A 23,151-nucleotide genomic window follows, 5' to 3' on the forward strand; every position below is an offset into this window, starting at 1 on the left:
ACTCAGATCTTCCTGCAGAAACCACACACTGCAGAGAAAGTCTCTGGAAACACTTTATTGGATTAGTCAAGTTTGATGTGAATGTTGGTTTGTTTAAAGACTTTTACAGGATGACGTCAATGTTTTTTGTTGTTAAAATCTGACAGGGTTAATATTTTAATGTTTAACTTCTGCTTTTTTAAATGTTTGATTTTAAATGTTTATATAATAAAGACATATATGATCATTTAAGAACCAGATACTGATACAGATTTTTCACATTTACCTTGAGAAGCTTAAATGTTATTACAATTTAATAAATAAAGATATATTCTTCCATTTATTGACTGGTGTGTGTGATAAACAGTGCACTTTTTTGCACTTTTTTGGAAGTGTTTCCATCAATGTGATGAGACTCAGGTTTGGTTCAGTTCCTGGTTTAGTTTCCGTAAATCAGGGATTTGTCTCCACAACATATGTTCGTGTTAAAATGTGTGATGACAACAGACAAATGAGCTCTGATGTGAGGAGCTCATAAAAAGAGTTGTTGTCTCCAGTTTCTGGTCAAGCAAGTTCCTGGTGGGTGTACCCACAGAGTTTTCTCGTATTTAAATCAAAATTTCCCACTAATCTCTCAGAACTGAAGATGCTACTTGGATGAGTGGCGAAACGTCTTCAAGAAAATCTTTTTGGATTAAAAAGAGTTGTTGTTGCTCATCAGGCTGGAAAAGGTTCCACAACCATCTCTAAAGAGTCTGGAAGCCACAAATAATCCACAGAGAGTCAGACAGATTGAAGACGACTGTTCCCCTCCACAGGAGTGGTCCACCAACAAACATCGCTCCATCATAGTGGGAGAGGAACCAGAGGAACCCAGGGGAACTTCTAAGCAGCTAAAGGCCTCTCTCACATTGGCTGATGTTAATGTTGATGAATCCACTCAACAACCAAAGACACTGCTCTCTGTCCACAAAGAACATGTGGGACAATGTTTAGTGGACAGATGAGACCAGAGTAGAATAGTTTAAATGTTTGGGCATCGTCATGCTCCAGCATCAGAACCTCATCTCTACATGAGACATGGGGGCGCTAATGTCCTGGTTTGGGCCTGTTCTGCTGAATGTGGTCATCACTGATGGACTGATGAAATCTGAACTCTACCAGTGAACTCCAAAAGAAAATGCCAGGACATGAGTCCACGAGCTGAATGAGAAGAGAAACTGGGTCATGGAGGAAGACAATGATCCCAAGAATACCAGTGAAGAACAAGATAAATGATCAGGAACAAGTCAAAGTTCTGACCTTAATCCAACAGAAATGTTGTAGCATCAGTTGATGAGAGGATAAATTAAATTAAATTATAATTAAATAAACAAATTGTCCTTTGTCTTTCACGAGTTGTGTCAAAATGCACTGAGGTTGAGGTAGAATTATTTTCAGAACATTCTGAAGTTCACTTACACTTTTAAACACTACTGTATATTCTGATTAATAATCATTCTAACAAGTACCAAAGCAGGAAACATATTTAAACTTCATCTCTGCTGTTAACGTGAATGTTTAAAACTCCCGAAAGCAGGATTCATACATGCAGCTTAAAACTACTCATGAAATGTTGAAACTTGAAGTCTGTCTCTGTCTGACTTGCTCTGTTTCAGTATTTTTATTTCATCTTTCTATTTCTTTGTTGTCTCCAGGCAATGAGTGTGAGCACTCATCTAACCTATGTCTGACTCACCTGACTCCCTTGATGTGTTTCAGGTATGTGAATCATTTGCCTCCATTTCCTCCTTCTTACTTCTTTAAGTTGTTTTCCATCTGTCTATTTGTGACTTCGCCGATCGTCCTCTTGTGGGTCCTCTCCTCCAGACGTCCCTCAACCTTCCTGCTCTGATGGAGTCAGAACCAGCTTCCTGATCGGTATGTAACAGAGACAGAGACACAGCAGAGAGATGAGGGATTTCATAGAAGTGAAAGTATAAAACAAAAAGTTTGGATTAGTTGAACTAACGATCTGTAGAATGGTTGTTTGGTTTCGTTTAGTTGAGCCAGCTAGGTAGCTGATACTAAAAACTGACGTATTCTTTGTTAAATCCTCCAGTGATCGTACGGTACTGTCAATTGATGAGGGGTTTTATTCAAACATTTGATCTTACATTTTTATTCTGCCATTTAGAAACTGAGAGAATAAAGTGTTGTTTGGACCTCTCTACTTCCCTGTACAACCCTAGGTGACTTTTACTTGTGATACCTCACCATTTCTGTTTCATGATGGACATGTTCAGTCCACTGGTAAACCTTAAAATACATCTGGAGTAACTGGTTCTTTTAATATTTGTTGTATGCCAGGGTTACAGTTAGTTTTAGGGTTATATCGACTGATCTGAGTGTAGAAATTCTGAAATCCTTCATTATAAATAATATTGAGTGGGGGACACTCTTGCATACTTCTAAACCAGAGCTCCCCCAACAGATTTTCTAACAGACAAAGGCTCTAATTACAACAGGATAGGAAACCCAATCAATAATATAATTGAAAAATGAATTGTCCGATAATTACTGTATTTACATATTCTGTTTCATTTCAGGACTCTCTGATCCCTGAGATGGAGGGTCTGTTGCATCACTTCCTGATTCGATCCATCGCTGGTTTGGTTTTTTGTCTCTTCCTGCTTCACTAATCTAGAGGTAACATATGAACAATTTAAATAATCTGTCACTCACTTGTACTTATCTGTGAGTTCTAAATGTAAGTGAAGTTTCCAGCATGTACTGTGAGCTCCTTGTAACTAAATGTTTGTGGTAACTGATCATAATAATTTCTTTGAAAGATTAACCCTTAAAAGCCTGAATGGATTGCTATTGATACATTAAAGCATGGTTTTTGAATTGACGTAACTCACAGTCGTTTGTGCTGCTGACAAAACACAAAGTGTGGCTGAATACTGGGAAGTTGTGCTTTTGGCTGGAGGATCTTTGTGACATCTCAAGGGTATAACTAACTTTGTTTTTACTAACAAGTTCCTCCAAACAACTCTCTCGTCCGGGTTCTCCCCGGTCTTGCATCATCATTACTATAATGGCAACTTCTCAGTGTTCAGCCTCACTTTGAATTTTGACCACTGGTGAGTTATGGTAATTCAGATATCTCAAGTTTTTTTTAATGTGCTTAAAGGTCTTAAAAGGTTAAGGAACCATTCTGATTCTGATTATACTCTATAAACTTAACGCCATTAATTTTGGTGCAGGACTCAAGGAGTCTCTGTTTTTCTTTCCAGGTCAGTCTGAGTCAGTGGATTCACTTCAACCAATTATAGCAAGAGTTGGTGATGACGTTGTTCTACCGTGTCAAATCAAACCTTCAGTGGATGTTTCTGCAGCAACGTTGGAGTGGAAGAGGTCAAACCTCTTCGTCCTGGTGTGGCGTACTGGTGCAGACCTTAAAATGCAAAAAGATCCGTCCTACAGAGGAAGAACATCTCTGTTCCCTGATGAACTGAAACATGGAAACGTTTCACTGAAACTCTTCGATGTGAAGCTGTCTGATAAAGGAATGTAAGGATGTGACATTGTAGAGAAGAATAGAGAGATGTTTGTTGAGCTTGTTGTTGGTGAGTAGATGTATAAAGTATAGTCCTCTGACATCAACTCTGACATGAAATTGAGTTTTACTTCCACTGACTCTGGTTTGAAACATTTTGTTTCTCAGGATCAGTTCCTGTCTCCTCACCTGTCATCAGTTTATCAGGGATGGACAGAGACAGAGGAGGAGTGGTGTTACAGTGTGAATCCAGACGCTGTCATACTGAGAAAATAAAGCTGATCATGTTTTGCTTTGTGTTTTATTTTTCTGTCATTTACATTTGTTTTTTGTTAATCATTTACATTTGTGTATTAATTGGGTGGCCCTTCCTGTTAGCTCCCGCCGTTGTGATGTGATTGTTTTCACCTGTGCCTAATTTTACCCAGTGTGTATGTATATTGTCTGTGTCTCCCTTAGTCTTTGCCAGTTAGTTGTGTCTTATGCCAGTGGAACCAGCGCTCTCTCATTTTGGTTCTTTGAGCAGGAAGTCTGTTATTAAGAGTGTTTGTCCCCTTTACACATTTAAATACATGGACTCTAATTGATAATCTTTGTAGTAATTTAATTCATCATCTTTGCTGCTCATGTGAATGTATAAAACTATCCTGACAGCAGGGTTCACATATAAATCATCTAAACTCACTGTAGAGGGAGCAAAGTGAAAGTATGAGACTATTTCTGTTAACAGCTGACTTACTGGGTGTGGTTGTTTGTTTTTAGACCCCAGCCAAAACCTCACCAGCGTCTGACACGGAGAACTCACCCAACCTGTCTTAGGCAGGTGAATCATGTTGCATCTATTGCTTTTCTCATTCAGTTGTTTCATTTGCACCTGTCTGTTTGTGCCTCTGTTGATGTGGGTCCTCTCCTCCAGACGTCCCTCAACCTTCCTCCTCTGATGGAGTCAGAACCAGCTTCCTGATCGGTATGTAACAGAGACAGAGACACAGCAGAGAGATGAAGGATTTTATAAAAGTGAAAGTATAAAACAATGTTTGGATCAGTCGAGGTAACAATCTGTAGACAGACTGTTGTTAAAGCAGTAATGATCAAGTTTAGTTCTTTGGTAAAGCCTCCATTTGGCAGCAGGAATTCTGCTATCAGTGATCATACAGTACTGTCAGTCGATGAGGGGTTTTATTCAAAAATTTGTCATTCAAAAGTCAGTTAGGATGTTCTTTTGTTTATATGTGGCCCCACTGATATAGTTTGTTGTGCATTTTAGAAACTGAGAGAATAAAGTGCTGGTTGAACCTCTTTATGTCCCTGTACAACCCCACTTTTTCTCTTTTGAAGTGACTTTTACTTGTGATACCTCACAATTTGTGTTTCATGATGGACATGTTTAGTCCACCTCTCCACTGGTAAACGTTAAAATACATCTGGAGTAGCTGGCTCTTTTAATGTTTATTGTGGGTTAGAATTAGGGTTTGGGGTTAGGGTTAGAGTCTAGGAAAAATAATATTTGGACTTGGGTGACATTCCCAGGGTAGCACTGGCAGATTTATTTTTAACTCCATCCTTCTAAACCATAGCTCACCAAACAGGTTTTATCACTGACGATGTCTCGATAACAACCACCTTGACTCTGCAGAGCCCCATGCACGGGTCTAATTTGTGAACTTCAGCTCCATGTTCATCACCATCATCCCAGAGCTTCTCCATCACAAAATGTCTCTTTACACTAATGACTGCACCTCTGGGGACTCTTCTGTGAAACTCCTGAAGTGTGCAGATGACACCACCGTCACTGGACTCATCCAGGATGGGGACGAGTCTGCATACAGAGGGGAAATGGATCAGCTGGTCGCCTGGTGCAGTCAGAACCACCCGCTCAAGACTGTGGAGATGACTGTGGACTTTTGGAAGAGTCACCCATCACTGTCCCTACCGTGGACTCATTCAGATTCCTAGGGTCCTAGGGTAAAGAAGGACCAGCATGGGTTGAACTTCCTGCGTCAGCTCAGGAAGTACAACCAAGAGCTGCTGATCATCTTCTACACAGCAATAATCCAGTCTGTCCTGACCATGTCCATCACGGTCTGGTTTGGATCAGTCACCAGACAGGACAGGGACAGACTGCAGAGGACAATCAGATCTGCAAAGAGGATTATTGCCACTGACTTTCTCTCCGTCCAGGACCTGTACCGATCCATGGTCAGAACATTGTATGCCAAAACCACCCGCCGCAAAAACAGTCTGATTTTGACTCTGATTCTAATTCTGAAAGGAAAGTCAAGAGCACACATTGGTCGCAAACCAAAAACCTTGAATTAATCTCCCTTTAATTACCATTTTCACATATTTTGTTCTGTTTTATTTTCAGGACTCTTGGATCCCTAAGATGGATGATCTGTTCCATCACTTCCTGCTTCAATCCATCACTGGCTTGGTTTTCTGTCTCCTCCTGAATCACTACTGTAGAGGTAATGTGAACAATGCAATCTTTAAAGTGACATTCACAGTGTTGCTTGAATTTTATACAATCCTGCACAGAAAGATTGATTTCAAACTATTATTTTACTTGAAATCATAACAAACGATTGCAAAACCAGTAAATATGTACAATATGAGGCGTGAAGTAAGTAATGTGTGTAGGTGTGTGTGTGTGTGGGACAAAACAAAGTAACCAAACCAAACAGAAACGGACAGGATCTTGGAGATCAACATGACCAAATGGCCTTGTGAAGCAGTAATAAAACCAACCTAATCCAATGTTGGTGGAACTGATGCTTCAGGTCCTTCCATGACATTTCTATTGGATTAAGGACACTAGGAACCTAGGAACCCTATCTGGGCTATGTAAAGCTGTAACTTAACTGTATTTTGGTTATTATTTGCACAATGGACAACGCATCTGACTGATCAAAAGAATATACGTTCAACCTTTTTCATCCCAGGTCAGTCGGAGTCAGTGGATTCCCATCAACCAATTGTAGCAAGAGTTGGTGATGACGTTGTTCTACCCTGTCAAATCAAACCTTCGGTGGACGTTTCTGCAGCAACGTTGGAGTGGAAGAGGTCGAACCACTTCGTCCTGGTGTGGCGAAATGGTGCAGACTTTAAAAGACAAAAAGATCCATCATACAGAGAAAGAACATCTCTGTTCCCTGATGAACTGAAACATGGAAATATTTCACTGAAACTCTCTGACGTGAAGCTGTCTGATAAAGGAACGTACAGATGTTACGTTGTAGACATGAATAGAGAGATGTTTGTTGAGCTTGTTGTTGGTGAGTAGACGTATCAAGTATAGTCCTCTGACATCAACTCTGACCTGAAGTTGACTTTTACTTCCACTGACTCTGGTTTGAAACATTTTGTTTCTCAGTTCCAGATACAGCGGCCTCACCCGTCATCAGTTTATCAGGGATGGACAGAGACAGAGGAGGAGTGGTGTTACAGTGTGAATCCAGAGGCTGGTATCCAGAGCCTGAGGTGTTGTGGCTGGATGCTGAGGGAAACCTGCTCTCTGCTGGACCTCCAGAGACAGTCAGAGGTCCTGATCACCTCTATACTGTCAGCAGCAGAGTGACTGTGGACAAGAGACACAACCACAGCTTCACCTGTAGAGTCCAACAGAACAACACCCACCAGACCAGAGAGGCTCACATACAGGTTCCAGGTAGAACACGCTTAAAGAACGGACCATGACATGATTTTAGTTTGATACAGTTTGTGTGTGATTGTGTAGTTATTGTCATGTAACTCTGTGTGTTTTCATTTCAGATGATTTCTTCTTGTCCTCGCCTAGTTCTGCTGTTCCCATCAACACTGGTTTGGCTGTTAGCTTAGTTGTCAGCATCATGGTTATTTTAGCATGTGTCTTCTTTGTGTGGAGACAAAATAGAACCAGTAAGTTACAGATGAGTCACCACATTAATGATGTAAAACACCAGCAAACGTCTTTTCTAGTTGAATTCAGCTGCTTTGATTTTACACAGAAACCAAGAAAAGATCAAGAGATGAAGTTGACAGAGGAGAAAAGCTCCTGACAGAGGAAACAGTGAAGATGGAGGTTTTAGAAGAAACTAAAGATGTAAGAGACAAGAAGTAAAAGATTAAAGGTTCAGATTGATGAGTTTGAAGAAAGTTTGATCAGTAAACCTGCTGACTGATCATCATCCATCTGTCTGTCTGATAGCTGACAGAGAAATATAAGAAGATTGAAGAAGAGCTGCAGAAAACCAAAGAAGAACTGAAGAACAAGACTGAAGAGATGGAGAAACATGTAGAGATACACACATAAACACTATCAATGTATCACTGAGGATCTATCTGTGATCAACACAACTGTAAATTTGCTCCATCTACGACCGTGTCTCCAGGGGCAGGTGAAATGATCAGCTTCGTTTTTTTTCTCCTCTCAGGTCAATGAACTAAAGGAGGAGAAGAAGAATCTGCAGGAGGAGCTGGAGACCAGAGACAAAGAGATGGAGGAGATAAAAGAGACAGAGAAATATGAGATGGTTGAAGAAGAGCTGCAGAAAACCAAAGAAGAACTGAAGAACAAGACTGAAGAGATGGAGAAACATGTAGAGACACACAGATAAACACTGTGATCAACACAACTGTGGCTTTGCTACATCTACTGGTGAAATGATACAACTGCAGGTTTTCTCCTCCTCTCAGGTCAATGAACTAAAGGAGGAGAAGAAGAAGCTGCAGGAGGAGATGGAGAACAGAAACAAAGAGATGGAGGAGATAAAAGATGAGGTGAAGAACAAGCTCATGGACATGGAGAGAGAAGTAGTTTATTCACACACATCATTCTCATCAGAAACAACATTCAGAAACACAAACCAAAAAGTAAAATTTACATTCTTCAAATTAGATAAGAAACACAAAAGGAAGCCTAGAATTTAATGCAACCAAGTACCAGAGCTGATCAGATCTGTTTGTTTTCTTAACTTTAATTAGCTCTCCCAGTTCAAGAAAGAGAATGCTGTGATGGCTGCTTTACCACCCAGGGTGAGTTATCCCATCATCACTGCATTCGTACAACCTGTATGTCCATCATTTGTTTCCAAGTGCTGTCATCTCTCTCTTCATTCTTCTCAAATGCAGAGACAGCCTATCAAGCAAATTAAGAGGGAAGTGGAGTTGTTGAAGAATGAGGTTTGTAGTTTTCATATTTTACTTGTTTGCGACTACAGTACAAAGTAAATACATACATTTATAACAACTTAGTGACAAAATGTATTTCCAATAATTATATATATTTTTTGGTATTATATTTTATACTCTAACCACTGGATGGTGGAAAAATGTTTCCGATGCGATCCATGGTATACGTATGTAGAATATGCAAACAACAGTCCTCTGCAGAAGGTTAAAGCACTGTTAATGTTATAACGCCATAACAACATGACAACTACCCAACTACATAACTGAAACCATCCTTGAAAACAAAAAAATTATGTATATTTTAGTGTTTCAGTTTGACCCAAGTCCCACCCACTAACATGGAGGGGGTGGAGCTTATGACCTATACTGCAGCCAGACACCAGGGGTAGCTCTACTTGCTTTGGCTTCATTTTTTTGTGCTGTTCTGCCTCCCTGTTTATACCATCTAGGTCAGGGGTGTCAAACTCCGTTTAGTTCAGGGGTCACATATAGCCCAATTTGATGTCAAGGGGACACACAATAGCTTATTACCTGGTAAGAAATGACAACTGTAAATGTTACAGCTACATGTAATGAACAATCCCACATTTCTTGGCGGTCTGATCCTTGGTTATGGAAACTGGCTTTTGGAGCATGGAACATCACCCCCTGGCCAGGAAAGAGCCGGAGCTTGTGGAAGAGATGGAACGTTATCGACGAGATATAGCCGGCCTCACCTCGACACACAGTGTCTGCTCCAGAACCCAAATCCTTGAGAGGGGTTGGAATTTCTTCTTTGCTGGAGTTACTCTGGGTGGGAGGCTGAGGGCCGAGGTGGGCTTTTTGCTTGCCCAAAGACTCTCTGCCTGTATGTTGGCGTTCTCCCAGATAGACGAAGGAGTTGCTTCCCTGCACCTTCGGGTTGTGGAATAGGTCCTGACTGTTGTTTGCACATACGCACCGAACAGCAGTTCAGAGTACCCGCCTTTTTTGGAGACCTTAGGTCGGGCGCTGGATTGTGTCCCGACTGGGGACTCCATTGTCCTTCTGGGGGACTTCAACGCTCACATGGGCAGTGGCAGCGTGACCTGCAGTGGCGTGATTCAGAGGAACGGCCTGCCTGATCTGAACCCAAGCGGTGTTCAGTTATTGGACTATTGTGAAAGTCGCAGTTTGTCCATAACTAACACCATGTTCAAACATAAGGTTGTTCATTGGTGATCTTGGCACCATGACGGCCTAGGTCGTAGGTCGATGATTGACTTTATAGTCTTATCTGTCAAGATGATCTTCAACTCCCAACTCTGACAGAGCTTCAACCGCGTCCTGGGGGTGGTGGGGGACATTAAGTCCGAATGGGCCATGTTCCACTCCACCATTGTCAAGGCGGCTGTTGTGAGATGCGGTCACAAGGTTGCTGGTGCTGGTCGTGTTGGTAACCCCCGAACCTGCTGGTCGACACCAGAGGTGAAGGGAGCTGTCAGGCTGAAGAAGGAGGCCTACAGGGCATGGTTGGTCTGTGGGTCTCCGGAAGCAGCTGACCGGTACCGGATGGCTAAACACTCTGAGGCCAGGGCAGTCGTTGAGCCAGAAACACAGGCATGGGAGCAGTTCGGTGAGGCCATGGAAGAAGACTGACGGTCGGCTCCAAAGAGGTTCTGGCAAACTGTCTGGCATCTCAAGGGAAGACGGCAACTGGCCCACAGCGTTTTCGGTGGGGGCGGGGAGCTGCTGATGTCTCCTTGCACTGTTGTCTGGTGGTGGAAGGAATACTTTGTGGAGCTCCTCAATCCAAGCAACATGCATTCCTTAGGGGAAACAGGCCTGGAGGCCCTGGATGTTGTAGGGCTGTCTTGGTTGACATGCCTCTGCAACACTGCATGGTCATTGGGGGCAGTGCCTCTGGAGTGGCAGACCGGGGTGGTGGTTCCCATCTTTAAGAAAGGGGACCAGAGAGTGTGTTCCAACTATAGGGGATAACACTCCTCAGCCTCCCGGGAGAGTCTACGCCAGGGTGCTGGAAAAGAGGGCCCGATTGATAGTTGAACCTCAGATCAAGGAGGAACAATGTGGTTTTCGTCCCAGGCGGGGAACCATAGACCAGCTCTTTACCCTCGCTAGGGTGCTGGAGGGGAAATGAGAGTTTGCCCAACTGGTCCACATGTGTTTTGTGGGTTTGGAGAAGGCCTACGACCGTGTCCCCAGGGACATCCTGTAGGGGGTGCTCCGGGAGTATGGGGTGGATGGCCCCTTGCTAAGGGCCATTCAGTCCCTGTAGCAAAGGAGCGCGAGTTCGGTCTGTGTAGCCGGCTGTAAGTCAGACCTGTTCCCAGTGAGGGTTGGACCAGTTTTCATAACTTTTATGGGCAGAATTTCTAGGCGCAGCCGGGTGGTGGCGGTTGTCGAGTTCGGTGATCAGAGGATGTTGTCCCTGCTTTTTGTGGATGATGTGGTCCTCTTAGCGTCATCGAACTGCGACCTCCAGCTCTTGCTGGGGCGGTTCACAGCCGAGTGTGAAGTGGCTGGGATGAAGACCAGCAGCTCCAAATCTGAGGCCATGGTTCTCAGTCGGAGATGCTCACTCCGGATCGGAGAGGAAGTCCTGCCTCAAGTAGAGGAGTTCAAGTACCTCGGGATCCTGTTCACGAGTGAGGGTAGAATTGAGCGGGAGATCAACAGATGGATCGGAGCGGTGTCTGCAGTGTTGCGGGCACTTAACCGGTCCGTTGTGGTGAAGAGAGAGCTAAGCAGAAAGGCAAAGCTCTCAATTTACATGGTCGATCTATGTTCCAACCCTCACCTATGGTCATCAACTTTGGATGATGACCAAAAGAACAAGATCGTGGATACAAGCAGCCCAAATGAGTTTCTTCCATAGGGTGGCCAGACTCAGCCTTAGAGATAGGGTAAGGAGCTCAGAGTAGAACTGCTGCTCCTCCATGTCGAGAGGAGTCAGTTGAGGTGGTCCGGGCATCCAGTGAAGATGCCCCAAGAAGCCTCCCTTTAGAGGTGTTCCGGGCATGTCCCACCGGTAGGAGACCTCGGAGTCGCCCTAGGACATGATGGAGAGATTATATCTCCTGTCTGGCCTGGGAGCACCTGGGGGTTCCTCTGGAGGAGCTGGTGGAAGTGGCCAGGAGAGGGCTGTCTGGACCTCCCCTCTAAAGCTACTGCCCCCACCACCCAGACCCAGATAAGCAGACGAGGACCAGATGATAAAATAAATAAGACTGATAAACTTGGACATGGATTCAAAATATTCTATTACTGTTAAGCCTACGGCCTGCATTTAAAGTATGAAAGTATTTGTTCTCAGTGTAAATAATCATCCTGGATTATAGTCACATGTCTGACATTTGCAGCAAAGAATCCTGTGAGATTAATTCCTTTTAAACAGGTGAGTGAATGGAGCTGATGACCAATCCAAGATGGTGGCCACACAGCTCGTCAGCTCCATAGATATATACAGTATACTGGTACTGTGGAAAACATCCTGCATAGTACCAGTGCGGAAGAAGAAGAAGCCCATCCCATCTGCTCTCAATGACTTCAGACCGGTTGCACTGACGTCACACGTCTTGAAGGTCCTGGAGAGACCATTCTGGCTAAGCTGAGACCCCTGGTGGTCCCTGTCTTGGACCCTCTTCAGTCCGCGTATCAGCCTCATGTTGCTGTAGATGATGATGTTATCTACCTGCTGCAGCAAGCTCACTCTCACCTGGATGGTGGGAAGGACACTGTGAGGATCATGTTCTTTGATTTCTCTAGCGCTTTCAACACAGTTCAGCCCTTTCTGATGAGTGAGTGATTTGCTCAGGATGGGTGTCAGCTCCTCCACTGTCTCCTGGATTGCTGATTGCTTGTCTGTCAGGCCTCAGTTTGTGCGGCTGGCAGGCTCCCTGTCAGATACAGTTGTCAGTAATGTAGGGAAACCACAGGGCACTGTCTTATCTCCTTTCCTGTTTACTCTGTACACCTCTGATTTCCAATACAGCTCTGGGTCCTGCGACCTGTAGAAGTTCTCTGATGATGCGGCAGTGGTAGGGTGTATCAGAGATGGACAGGAGGTGGAGTATAGGACATTGATCGCATATTTTTGTGGAGTGGTCCTGGGCAAACCAACTACACCTGAAAGTGGACAAGACCAAAGAGCTGGTCATTGACTTCAGGAGGAAGAGGACATCAGTGAAGCCCATCACCATTCGGGGCCGGAAGGTGGAAGTAGTGGATCACTACAAGTACCTGGGATTCCACATGAACAACAGACTGGACTGGAGGGACAACAGTGATGCTGTGTACAAGAAGGGCCTGAGTAGACTCTACTTTCTCAGGAAACTCAGGTCTTTCAATGTGTGCAGTAAGTTACCAGAATCTTTCTACCAGTCTGTTGTAGCGAGTGCTCTGTACTTTGCTGTGGTTTGTTGGGGGAGTAGTACCAGCAAAAAAGACATCAGCAGGATCAACAAATTGATCTGAAAGGTTGGACAAGTGATCGGTATGGAGTTGGAATCGTTTGTCTCACTGAGGGACAGGAGAACATTGGATAAACTGCTCTCCATTATGGACAATCCATCCCATCCACTACAAACATTAGAGGGTCAGAGGAGCTCATTCTCCAGCAGAATGATTCAGCTCCGCTGCCATAGTGAACACTACAGAACTTCCTTTCTTATTCTATCAAGCTGTATAACGGCTAATGTTTTTGCGTCAATTAAGATGCTATGATCAATTAATTTCCCTTGTGGATCATTAAAGTCTGTCTAAGTCTATATACGTATATATGTCTATGGTCAGTTCTTACAGGTAGTAGCAGTCAATGCAGCGTCTACTCTTTATTATGTCTGTGGGAGCCAATGCAAACTACTTCAAACCAGGAGGGTGAGGAGCTTAGCTTCGTGTACTGAAACAAGGTTCAACCCTCCAATACTGGGCATTCGACCGTGTGGCAGACAAACACAGTAAAGCGATGTACCACTTCCGCCAAATATCCGAGGGTCAACAGTTGTGCCAGTGTATGATGCTAAATGCAACAGGCTATCAGACAGGGTCCACTGCAAAAGGTAAATAGTCCTGACTGACTGTCACTTTTTGCCACATCAGCTAAGCGTCTCGGCTCCAGCCTGGAGTCGTCGCTGCACCCTTTCAAATCAAACTGCGTGGCTGACTTTGAAAAGACATGTGCAGTCTATCCGTGCACTCATCGATCAACCAATAGAAGACAGTTCAGCCAGCGTGGACAGCTGAATAACATTTCGTTATGCATATGAAGTGGTGCATCAATACATTAATAAATAATACATGGATAAATAAATAGCATTGATGTCACATTTGGTGCATATTTAGGTATTTATTTAATTGTTTAATTATTTATGGCAAATATTTATTTATTTATTCATCATTATTATTATTTATTGTGTCAGAATTGGTCCTCCATAGTGGTCAACATCATCTCTCTGCATGTTAGAAGGTCAGGGGGTCTGACTATGTTTTAGCCAGAATACTCTGTCCTATCTCCTAACTCCAATAGACTGGTATGATGTAGACCACCTGCTGGATCAACACACAAAGAAATGATTTGATCAGAGACAGAAACCTTCACATATTTGACTCTAATCTCAGAGATACTGAGTTCTCTGTTATTAATGAACTACTGGTGGAGTTTGACAAACACAAACACAACTCTGCTCCATCTACAGGTCAAATGATAGAACTGCAGGAATAAACAGCATTTAAAATCCACACAGTAGATAATAGAGAATATGTTCTGGACAAGTTAGAGTCTGACTGTTAACAATCTGGACTTCACCTCCTTTTTACTCAGGTCAATGAACTAAAGGAGGAGAAGAAGAAGCTGCAGGAGGAACTGGAGACCAGAAACAAAGAGATGGAGGAGATAAAAGATGAGGTGAAGAACAAGCTCATAGACATGGAGAGAGAAGTGCAAGTATTAAACAGAACTGATCAGGAATGAAATCTCTCTTCATCTCTTTGTTCTACCAGTTAATGAAGCAGATCAACCAACAGGAAGAGAAGCATCAGAGAGAAATAAAGGAGCTGGAAACAGAGGTTCATGTTGAAACCAGAACTTTTATTTCCATAATAAGGAAGTAGTTTAGAACCAAATCAGTTTGTCATGTTTCTCAATCAACGTAAATGTTTCTCATCATGTCTCTTTATGTGACTTCACTCTCAGTGGGAGAAGAAGCTCAAAGAGGAGGAGAAGAAAAGAGCTGAGAAAGAAGTGGAGACACTGAAGAGGAAACTGGAGACTGAGGTGCTTCACTAATAAAGTCTGAATGATTGAGAGATAGAACATGAAACTGACTGATGTGAAAGGACTAATCTGTGGATGTCGTCTCCTCCCAGTCAGAGAGAATCAAACCTGAACAAACACAGAACAGCAGCAGCTCAGACAGTCAGGAGACATTAAGAGACATCACTGTGTCTGTTAATGCCAAGAACTACTATATCTGTCTGAGAAACAAGTTTGATCAGGTGATGTTGTTTTAAGGGTCAAAATCCATTTTCTGTATTTTTTTCATAGAAAATATTGATGCAACAGGTTTAATAGACACCAACATTCATTCGTTCCTGTCTCTGAGTCTCGTTCTTCTTCTTGTGTTTCATTTCCGTCCTGCAGGACAAACCACTGGGAGGACGTCAGTTAAAAGTCCAGATCAACAATAGTGAACCCATCACATACACATTTGATCCATCAATGAAACTCAAGACTGGAAAGATGGGTTTTGTGAGTCTTTGTAGATGTTTCGTTGATGTCGTTATATTTTCCATTTTCTTACTTTTCCTTCAGTTTTGCTAATTATTATTTTCTGACTGTGACTCTGTGACCTTTGGATTTACTACATTTACAGTTATACCATCCAGACCATAAGCCTCATTTTGTTCCACCTGGTGACCTGGTGTGGGAGGACCTGAAGTCCTGGAAGTCTGGAGACAGAGTCCAGGTCTCTCTGCAGTGAAATAGTTCTCAGTTGAACTCCTTCAATAAAGTTCAGTAATCCAGCAAACAGCAACATTATAGATGAGAAACAGCACGACTCAGATCTTCCTGCAGAAACCACACACTGCAGAGAAAGTCTCTGGAAACACTTGGCTCCATTTAATTGGATTAGTCAAGTTTGATGTGAACGTTGGTCTTTTACAGGATGACATCAGTGTTTTATGTTGTTAAAATCTGACAGAATTAATATGTGAGTACTTTACCTTTATTTTTTGACACGTTTGACTGTAAATCTTTATATAATTAAGACATATGATCATTTATGAACCAGATAATGATACAGATTTTTCACATTTACCATGAGAAGCTTAAATGTTATTACAATTTAATAAACAAAGATATACTCTTCCATTTATTGACTGGTGTGTGTGATAAACAGTGCACTTAAATATATTATATACAATATTAAAATAAAAACTTAAAACTGCAATTTCTCTATGTTTGGTTATTATTTATATTGTTTGTATGTAACTCTGGGGTGAGGATACAGACCCTGGTACCGGTAGCGGATGAGGATTAAGGATACAGGACTGAACCATGACCAACACACACAAAACAAAAGTTGTCTGTGTAGTTTTATTCTTGCTCTTGTACCAAATGTCATCCAACACAACAGAGACACACAATGAGTTCAACACAAATTGTAATAAAGATAATCAGAAAGAAACTGGTCAAAATGAAGCATAGTGTGTTTATGTCTTTCTTTGTTTCCTGAATATACTCAGACTTAACATGCTTAAACAGTCAGGACAGTTCAGGAGATTCTGTCTCATGTTTATTGTCCCAACCACCACAACAAATTCCTCATATGTCCAAACATACGTGGCCATGAAGATGATTTTGATTCTGAGATTCTGCAATTTCTGGTGAAAATGTCATCATTTTGCTGTATTTACCATCAGGTTGAAATAAATAAATAAATAAATAAAAGCCCCATGAACTACATTTTATTCATGGCCATGAAATTCCATGCACACATGTGTCCTGCTAAGATTCACTGAAACCAACAGGACGTCGGCCATTTTGCTAGATGGTTCAAACTGTTGGTTAAAAATGGTTAAATGGTTAAAAATGTCTTAAAAACCTGAGTCTCTGTCACACGGTCTGGACGTTACATCACCTCACACTTTAGAGTTCCCCATAAAAACAGGACGTTGACATAATTCACATCCACGTTGGCTAATGTTGCTGAACATGTTTGACAGGAGTCAGAGTATTGAATGTATTTATGAGGCCACGTTCAGGGATGGTCATAGCACCACCTTCAGGAGAAAGAGAGTCAGTGAATGTCATGGTTCTGTCTCTGTCTTTTCTTCTGTGGATCATGTTTTGGAGTTTCCTGTTTTATTTTGTCATGTTTCTTAGTTTCCTGCCTGTCTTGCTTCCTTGTGTTTCTGTCATGTCTGTGTCATGTTTTGTGTTTCCTGTTTTGCTAAGTTTCAGATTTCCTGTCTGTGTTGCCTTGTGCGTGTTGGTTGCTTTCTCCTGGTGTGATCGCCCTCATTAGTTTTACCCGTGTCTTGTGTATTTATAGCCCTGCTTTCCCTTTGTTCTCTGTTGTGTTGTTAATGTTGTTTTCTCCATGCCACGGTCCTTGTCTCCATGCTATGTCATGATCCTTTTTGATTGTTGTATTTTCATGCCGTGTGCAGCACCTTTTGTTAATTATTAAATAGCCCTTTTCCCCTGGAGTCCTGCCTGCCTCATTTGTCCTGCATTTGGGTCCTCGCCTCCTACTACCTCAATATTCTAAACCTGACAGTGAACTGACCTGAGGTCTGTTTCACAAAGCAGGTTCAACAAACTCTGAGTCTGATCCTGAACTCTGAGTTAGAAAACTCTGAGTTTCTGATCATGTTTTACACTGTGAAGTAAATATTAAGTGGCTGTTTGACTGTGCAGTTTGTTTTATCCACAACATGATGCTGTTTTCACACACATAAATGTCTTCTCATCTATATCATGTTCTGTTAAATAATTCAGCCTGTTTAAACTAACACAGACATCTACTCAGCCAACAGAAAGAAGGCAGATGGGTGGTGGTCCAGCACCTCCACCTCTAACGGAGGCAGAGGAGCTGGTCCTAAGCCAGAATATTGGAGGCCAGTGTCTGAGGGAATCCCTGGAGGAGCTCATCCTCTGAGTCCACCCCCCAACACACAAGCATCTTTATAAAATGTAAGAGGGCTATAGATATTTTTTAAGGTCTATTCATACAATTATTTATTTGTCTATTTTTCTTTTGTCCCAACAGATTCTGATGGTACGGCTCAAAAAGATTATTGTCTGGAAATGCTAAAAACATCAATGTCTGAAAACATCTCTGATGAATATTTAATTCTCTGTGCAGTAATGCTGCACCTTCATCCACGGGATCATTGTAAAAAACGACATGTTGGTGAAAAAAGTCGCCTCCTACTGGTCCTAATGGACTTCTGACAGAGCTACTGACCCTGATTTTTTTAATGATTTTTGACAGATGTCAGAACAAGACTTTGCCAAAACTCACCTGCTGAATGAATGAAAGAGGAAATCAAATGGTGTGTATGGCTGAAAGAGGGCGGAGACAGAGAGAAACTCCAGGTTTAATGAATAAAACCAGGTCCCCACCAGGTTAGGTTCATGGAGTCTGTTACTATGGTAACTGACCGAGAGCTTAAGTTACCTCTCTCTGTGAAACAGGCTAGAGTTATCTTGCTTTCTCTGGTTTGATCTACCTCCCTTTGTGAAACGGATGAACTCAGAGTTTCCTCATTTCAGGGTGAATAAACTCAGTTTTCACTAAACCTGCTTTGTGAAACGGACCCCAGATCCACCACAAATGTGATGACATGAAGCCATAAGAACATGTAACATGCAGTTGGGGATATCAGCTTCTTTTTGGTCTGTCATGCTGAACTTGAGTGAACTGTTGTTCAAAACTCATGAAGCTTTATTCACAATGTAAAACACTTTCTTTTGGAGGCCCATGTAAAAATGTCTGAGCAGCACCGGACATGTCTGTAAACTACTCATGTCTGTAATCCTCCAAGAGGTACAAATATTTCTCTTGGGTCCATTTTCGGGGCGTTGTATTTCAATGAACTTGTCCTACAGACATTTTAGAGTCTGGACGAGGGTCCAGCTCAGTCAGGAGGGTGTGAGGGCCCGTTCATCACTGGTAGAAACTCTTTGAGCAGGAATTCTGTTTGTGTTTGTCGCCTTTTCACATGTAAACACATTAGTTCTGATAGTCTTTGTAGTAATTTAATTCATCATCTTTGCTGATGATGTGAATGCATTAAACTATCCTGACAGCAGGGTTCACATATGCAGCATCTAAACTTACTGTGGAGGAACAAAAGTGAAAGTATGAGACTCTGTCCATTAACAGCTGAGTTGATGTGGGCGTGTTTGTTTTTAGAGTCTAGCCAATCAGCGTCTGTCACTGAGCACTCACCCAGCCTGTTTCAGGTAGTTGGATCCATAGAATTCTTTGCCTCCATTTCCTCCTTATCTCTGTCAGTTGTTTTCCTTCTACCTCTCTGTCGATCGTCCTCTTGTGGGTCCTCTCCTCCAGACGTCCCTCAACCTTCCTCCTCTGATGGAGTCAGAACCAGCTTCCTGAACGGTATGTAACAGAGACAGAGACACATAGCAGAGAAAAGACGGGTTTTATGAAAGTCAAAGTATAAAACAATGACATGTCGGGATTTGTAGCGGCGCTGTGACCAACGAGATAAGAGTGAAGTGTTGTTCATGGTCAAAGTCTGACTTTAGTTACCTGATATATAAACATATTTATTGGTGAGTTTCAACATTTGGTCGACTGTAGTTAAGGTTTGTTTGTGGAAAATGGAGCCAAGTGTTTCCAATAGAGTAAAGTGGTGGTTGGGTTTCTCTACTGGTGGAAACTACTTCCATGTATAAACCCTTTACAGTTCACATGAGTATTTGGGGGCTGCACCTGCTTTGAAGTGAAACATGTCACCATTTTGTTGCTCCACCCTTTGGTAACTGTAGGGTTAGAGTTGGTGTTCTTTCAGTGCTCACTTTGAACATTAACAGAGACTTTGAAGAATCATCTTTGTAATTATTAATCATCTTTGTGTTCAGCTCTAACTTGCTGTGTTTTTTTTTCTTTTTTTTTCTGTGTTATTTCCAGGCCATCCCTGTCTGACACTAAACCTGTTTTGTCCTTTTTATTTTGTTAATCATATGGTTCTTCAGTATTAATCAATATATTTTTGTTCTTCCAGATCTTTGCGATTCTTTCCCAGATGGATGAACTATACTTGACCTTTCACTTCTCATCTCTCATGGTGTTGGTGTTCCATGTTTTCCTAACACACGTCTGTGAAGGTAAATTAGACCCAAATAAAACGTTAACTCAGGATTGAAAGTGATAAGTAATTCACTGCTGGTAATTAGATCAAACAATGTGTGTGTTGTGTTTGTTGCCAGTGTCTCACTGTTGAAATGTATTTTATTTGAAATGAGTTTGGTTCTTGCTAATTTGAATGTTTTAGTTAAGAACTACAGTAAGAGCCTTGTAAATATGAGTGACAGTCAGAATGGTACACAACACTAAACACAATTCACTCTGCTCCTCTCTGCCGTAGTGGAAAGAAAGATAATAAACACAATACAGGTATTTAGTACAGACAGGTAGCATCATTTCCTAATGTAGTGGAAATCTGTAATATTTTCCATTTTAAGAACCTAGAACCTCTGTAGAACCTCTGTGAGCTTTGTGATATTTCTATAAATTCTTGGTCCAGTTTTAGTCTAATGGTTGTTGAATGAGTTCAGAATGACTTCATTGCCATCATTGTTTTTTCTACTCTCTAATCTAGGAGACATTTTAGTTTATATCTAATTGATCAGACACAATGTTCCCATACAGACTCAGGAACATTGACCTGATAGTTTTGGTGATGTTCATATTCCCTACAAATATTAAAACAGACTCTCTCTGATTTCCAGGTCAGTCTGAACTGATCGGTTCATCTCAGCCAATAGTAACAACTCTTGGTGGAGATGTGGTTTTACCATGTTACCTGCAGCCTGCTGAAGACGTCACTGACTGGACGTTGGAGTGGGCGAGACCTGATCTGGAGCCCAGATTTGTTCACGTTTGGCGCTCCCAACAGGAACTTGTTGGTCAAAACCATGATTTGTTTACAGGGAGAACATCTCTGTTCATTGATGAGCTGACGAAAGGAAACATTTCACTGAAACTCTCCAAAGTGAAACTCGCTGATGAGGGAAAATACAAATGTTTTATTCCATCACTGGAAAAGGAGACTTTTGTCCAGCTACATGTTGGTGAGTGAAGACATGATGTACAACTTCAGGACTGTTTTAGTCTTTATTTATCTCTCTAGAAAAGGATTTCAGTGGAACATTTATGGGTTAAGGTGAAGGTTTCCAGTGGGAGAAAGAGAAGGAAGAGACTTTCACTGAGAGATTGAACTGAAAATGTTAGAGGTGGACACCACAGTGAGAATGTGGGAGCTAGAGCTAATAGCTAGGGCTAGAACTGTATAAGGAAAATATGCCACAAACATCTACTTGATATTGATAAAAATATTCCCCTTAACAAACAGAAGGTGACAAAGGTTAAAGGCAGATATGTAGCGTTTCTACAGGACTTGCCACACCTGCCAGTTGACCAGTAAACCCAGTCAGGAAGGTCCCCCTTTTGAACACATGATCGTAGACTGTGTTGGTCCATTGCCAAAAGTTAAGTCCGGTAATCAATCCCTGTTGACAACGATGTGTTTGTCCACCCATTTTCTTAAGGTTATCCCGCTTAGAAAAATTACATCACTGGTTGGGTTTGGTTTGTCACGTGTTGTGCCGATTGATCAAGGCATGAATTTTTGTTTCAAGAACCTTTCAACAAACATTGCAGGTTTTAGGTGTGTCACACTCTGAGCAGTTCATACCACCCAGAGTCACAGGGTCTGTTGGAGTAGTGGCATCAGACTCTGAAAGTGAAGCTACAGAAGTATTGTTTTGAGACACGTAAAGGTTGGGATGAGGGTTTGCCCTTTGTGTTTGAAATCCGTGACACAAACCAGGAGTGTCTTGTTTTCAGCCCATCTCAGTTGGTGTTTGGCCACAATGTGGAGGTTTGGCAGCAACTGTGGGAGCAGTTTACAGCCAGTTTTTCTCTCAAGACAAACATCCTTGATTTTATGGCTCAGTGTAGAACTCGCTTACTGCTTCTTCACTTGCAAAGGAGTCACTCTCTACCTCTCAGGAGTAGATGAAAGGGTGGTTTGACCTTAAGGCGGTCCATCAGGCGGTTGGGCCCACAGTGACAGAGTTCCTGTGTGAGGCTGAGTCTTGTGTGTCCTATCTCCCAGATGAACAGTAGCAGGATGTAGTGAGTCTTTACCTTGAACGTGGACGTGATGCTCTGTCCTGCTGGTGTGGTGAGAATGTTAATAATGAATGTCGACCTTTTCGGCCACAGTTGGTAGTTTATTTCTTTTGTGTCCAAACAAGTTTAATTGGTTTGTATCTTGGAGGGGGTGTCACGGCTCTGGTGACGCTGTAGTTGTTGTGGTGTGTTTGTGATCAGCTGATCATGATTCAGATAGTTGAATGAGTGGACATTTTCAAATATCTGGTCAATAAACTCAGCTTTGATCACCATGCTTTCAATGACAGGACAAAATGATCAGACCTCACCCCCAAAATCATCGATCTTCAAAGACAAACAACATTGTCTGAGTCTCTTGGAGAAGGTGCTTTTCTGCTGTGTTGAATATATGTCCAGTCAAGTGGAAACAAATCTATCCTCTGTGATGAATAAAATCTATTTTGAAAATCTTTTTTTTTTGTGATTGTTGGGTCTGGTGTTTTGTTTCGTTGGCGACCAGCATTTTCAGTGAGGCTTTTTATTGATGTTGTTTTTGATGGATTAATTGTTATTTAACACATGGTAACCAGTCTCTGTGATGTGTTCCTTCTCCTGGGAACTATTTTCTCTGATTTTCCTCCCCTCATCCTCTGGTCAAGACCTCAGGAGGTAACAGGAACATAAATACCTAAAATACACATTTCTTCTTCCTTGTCCTCAGCATCAGCTCCTGTCTCCTCACCCGTCATCAGTTTATCAGGGATGGACAGAGACAGAGGAGGAGTGGTGTTACAGTGTGAATCCAGAGGCTGGTATCCAGAGCCTGAGGTGTTGTGGCTGGACGCTGAGGGAAACCTGCTCTCTGCTGGACCTCCAGAGACAGTCAGAGGTCCTGATGACCTCTATACTGTCAGCAGCAGAGTGACTGTGGACAAGAGACACAACAACAGCTTCACCTGTAGAGTCCAACAGAACAACACCCACCAGACCAGAGAGGCTCACATACATGTTCCAGGTAGAACACGCTTACAGAACGGACCACGACATGATTTTAGTTTGACACAGTTTGTGTGTGATTGTGTAGAAATGTCATGTAACTCTGTGTTTTCA

General features: G+C 42.2%; 4 protein-coding genes across 4 annotated transcripts in view; all 4 read left to right on the forward strand.

Annotated features, from left to right (window-relative positions):
* The window catches only part of LOC125006318 (myelin-oligodendrocyte glycoprotein-like), a 126,673-nt gene that overhangs the window by 51,991 nt on the left and 51,531 nt on the right, over positions 1 to 23,151 (forward strand). The gene's annotated exons all lie outside the window — the stretch shown is intronic.
* LOC125006244 (myelin-oligodendrocyte glycoprotein-like) lies at positions 1,883 to 23,060 on the forward strand. The gene is made up of 5 exons (XM_047582180.1): positions 1,883 to 1,899; positions 19,928 to 20,030; positions 20,655 to 20,996; positions 22,763 to 22,817; positions 23,057 to 23,060. Exons 2-5 carry the CDS (start codon positions 19,949 to 19,951, stop codon positions 23,058 to 23,060), a joined length of 483 nt encoding a protein of 160 aa, XP_047438136.1. The 5' UTR covers positions 1,883 to 1,899; positions 19,928 to 19,948.
* Positions 7,284 to 23,151, forward strand: part of LOC125016138 (lamin-A-like) — a 35,069-nt gene continuing 19,201 nt past the window's right edge. Inside the window, exon 1 of the mRNA XM_047598378.1 lies at positions 7,284 to 7,417. The gene's annotated coding sequence lies outside the window, so the exon portion shown is untranslated. The remainder of the gene's footprint in view (positions 7,418 to 23,151) is intronic.
* The window catches only part of LOC125016019 (butyrophilin-like protein 2), a gene marked incomplete at its 3' end in the record, with an annotated part of 80,320 nt that continues 76,386 nt past the window's right edge, over positions 19,218 to 23,151 (forward strand). The window contains exon 1 of the mRNA XM_047598187.1: positions 19,218 to 19,299. The remainder of the gene's footprint in view (positions 19,300 to 23,151) is intronic.

Source organism: Mugil cephalus, chromosome 1 (genome assembly GCF_022458985.1).
Source record: "Mugil cephalus isolate CIBA_MC_2020 chromosome 1, CIBA_Mcephalus_1.1, whole genome shotgun sequence".
In the NCBI taxonomy this organism is placed as follows: Eukaryota; Metazoa; Chordata; class Actinopteri; order Mugiliformes; family Mugilidae; genus Mugil; species Mugil cephalus.

Coding starts and splice junctions, on each gene's coding strand:
- LOC125006244 (XM_047582180.1), top strand. CDS start 19,949: ATGGATGAACTATACTTGACCTTTCACTTCTCATCTCTCATGGTGTTG. Junction 20,031..20,654: donor CCTAACACACGTCTGTGAAG/GTAAATTAGACC, acceptor TCTGATTTCCAG/GTCAGTCTGAACTGATCGGT. Junction 20,997..22,762: donor TTTTGTCCAGCTACATGTTG/GTGAGTGAAGAC, acceptor CCTTGTCCTCAG/CATCAGCTCCTGTCTCCTCA.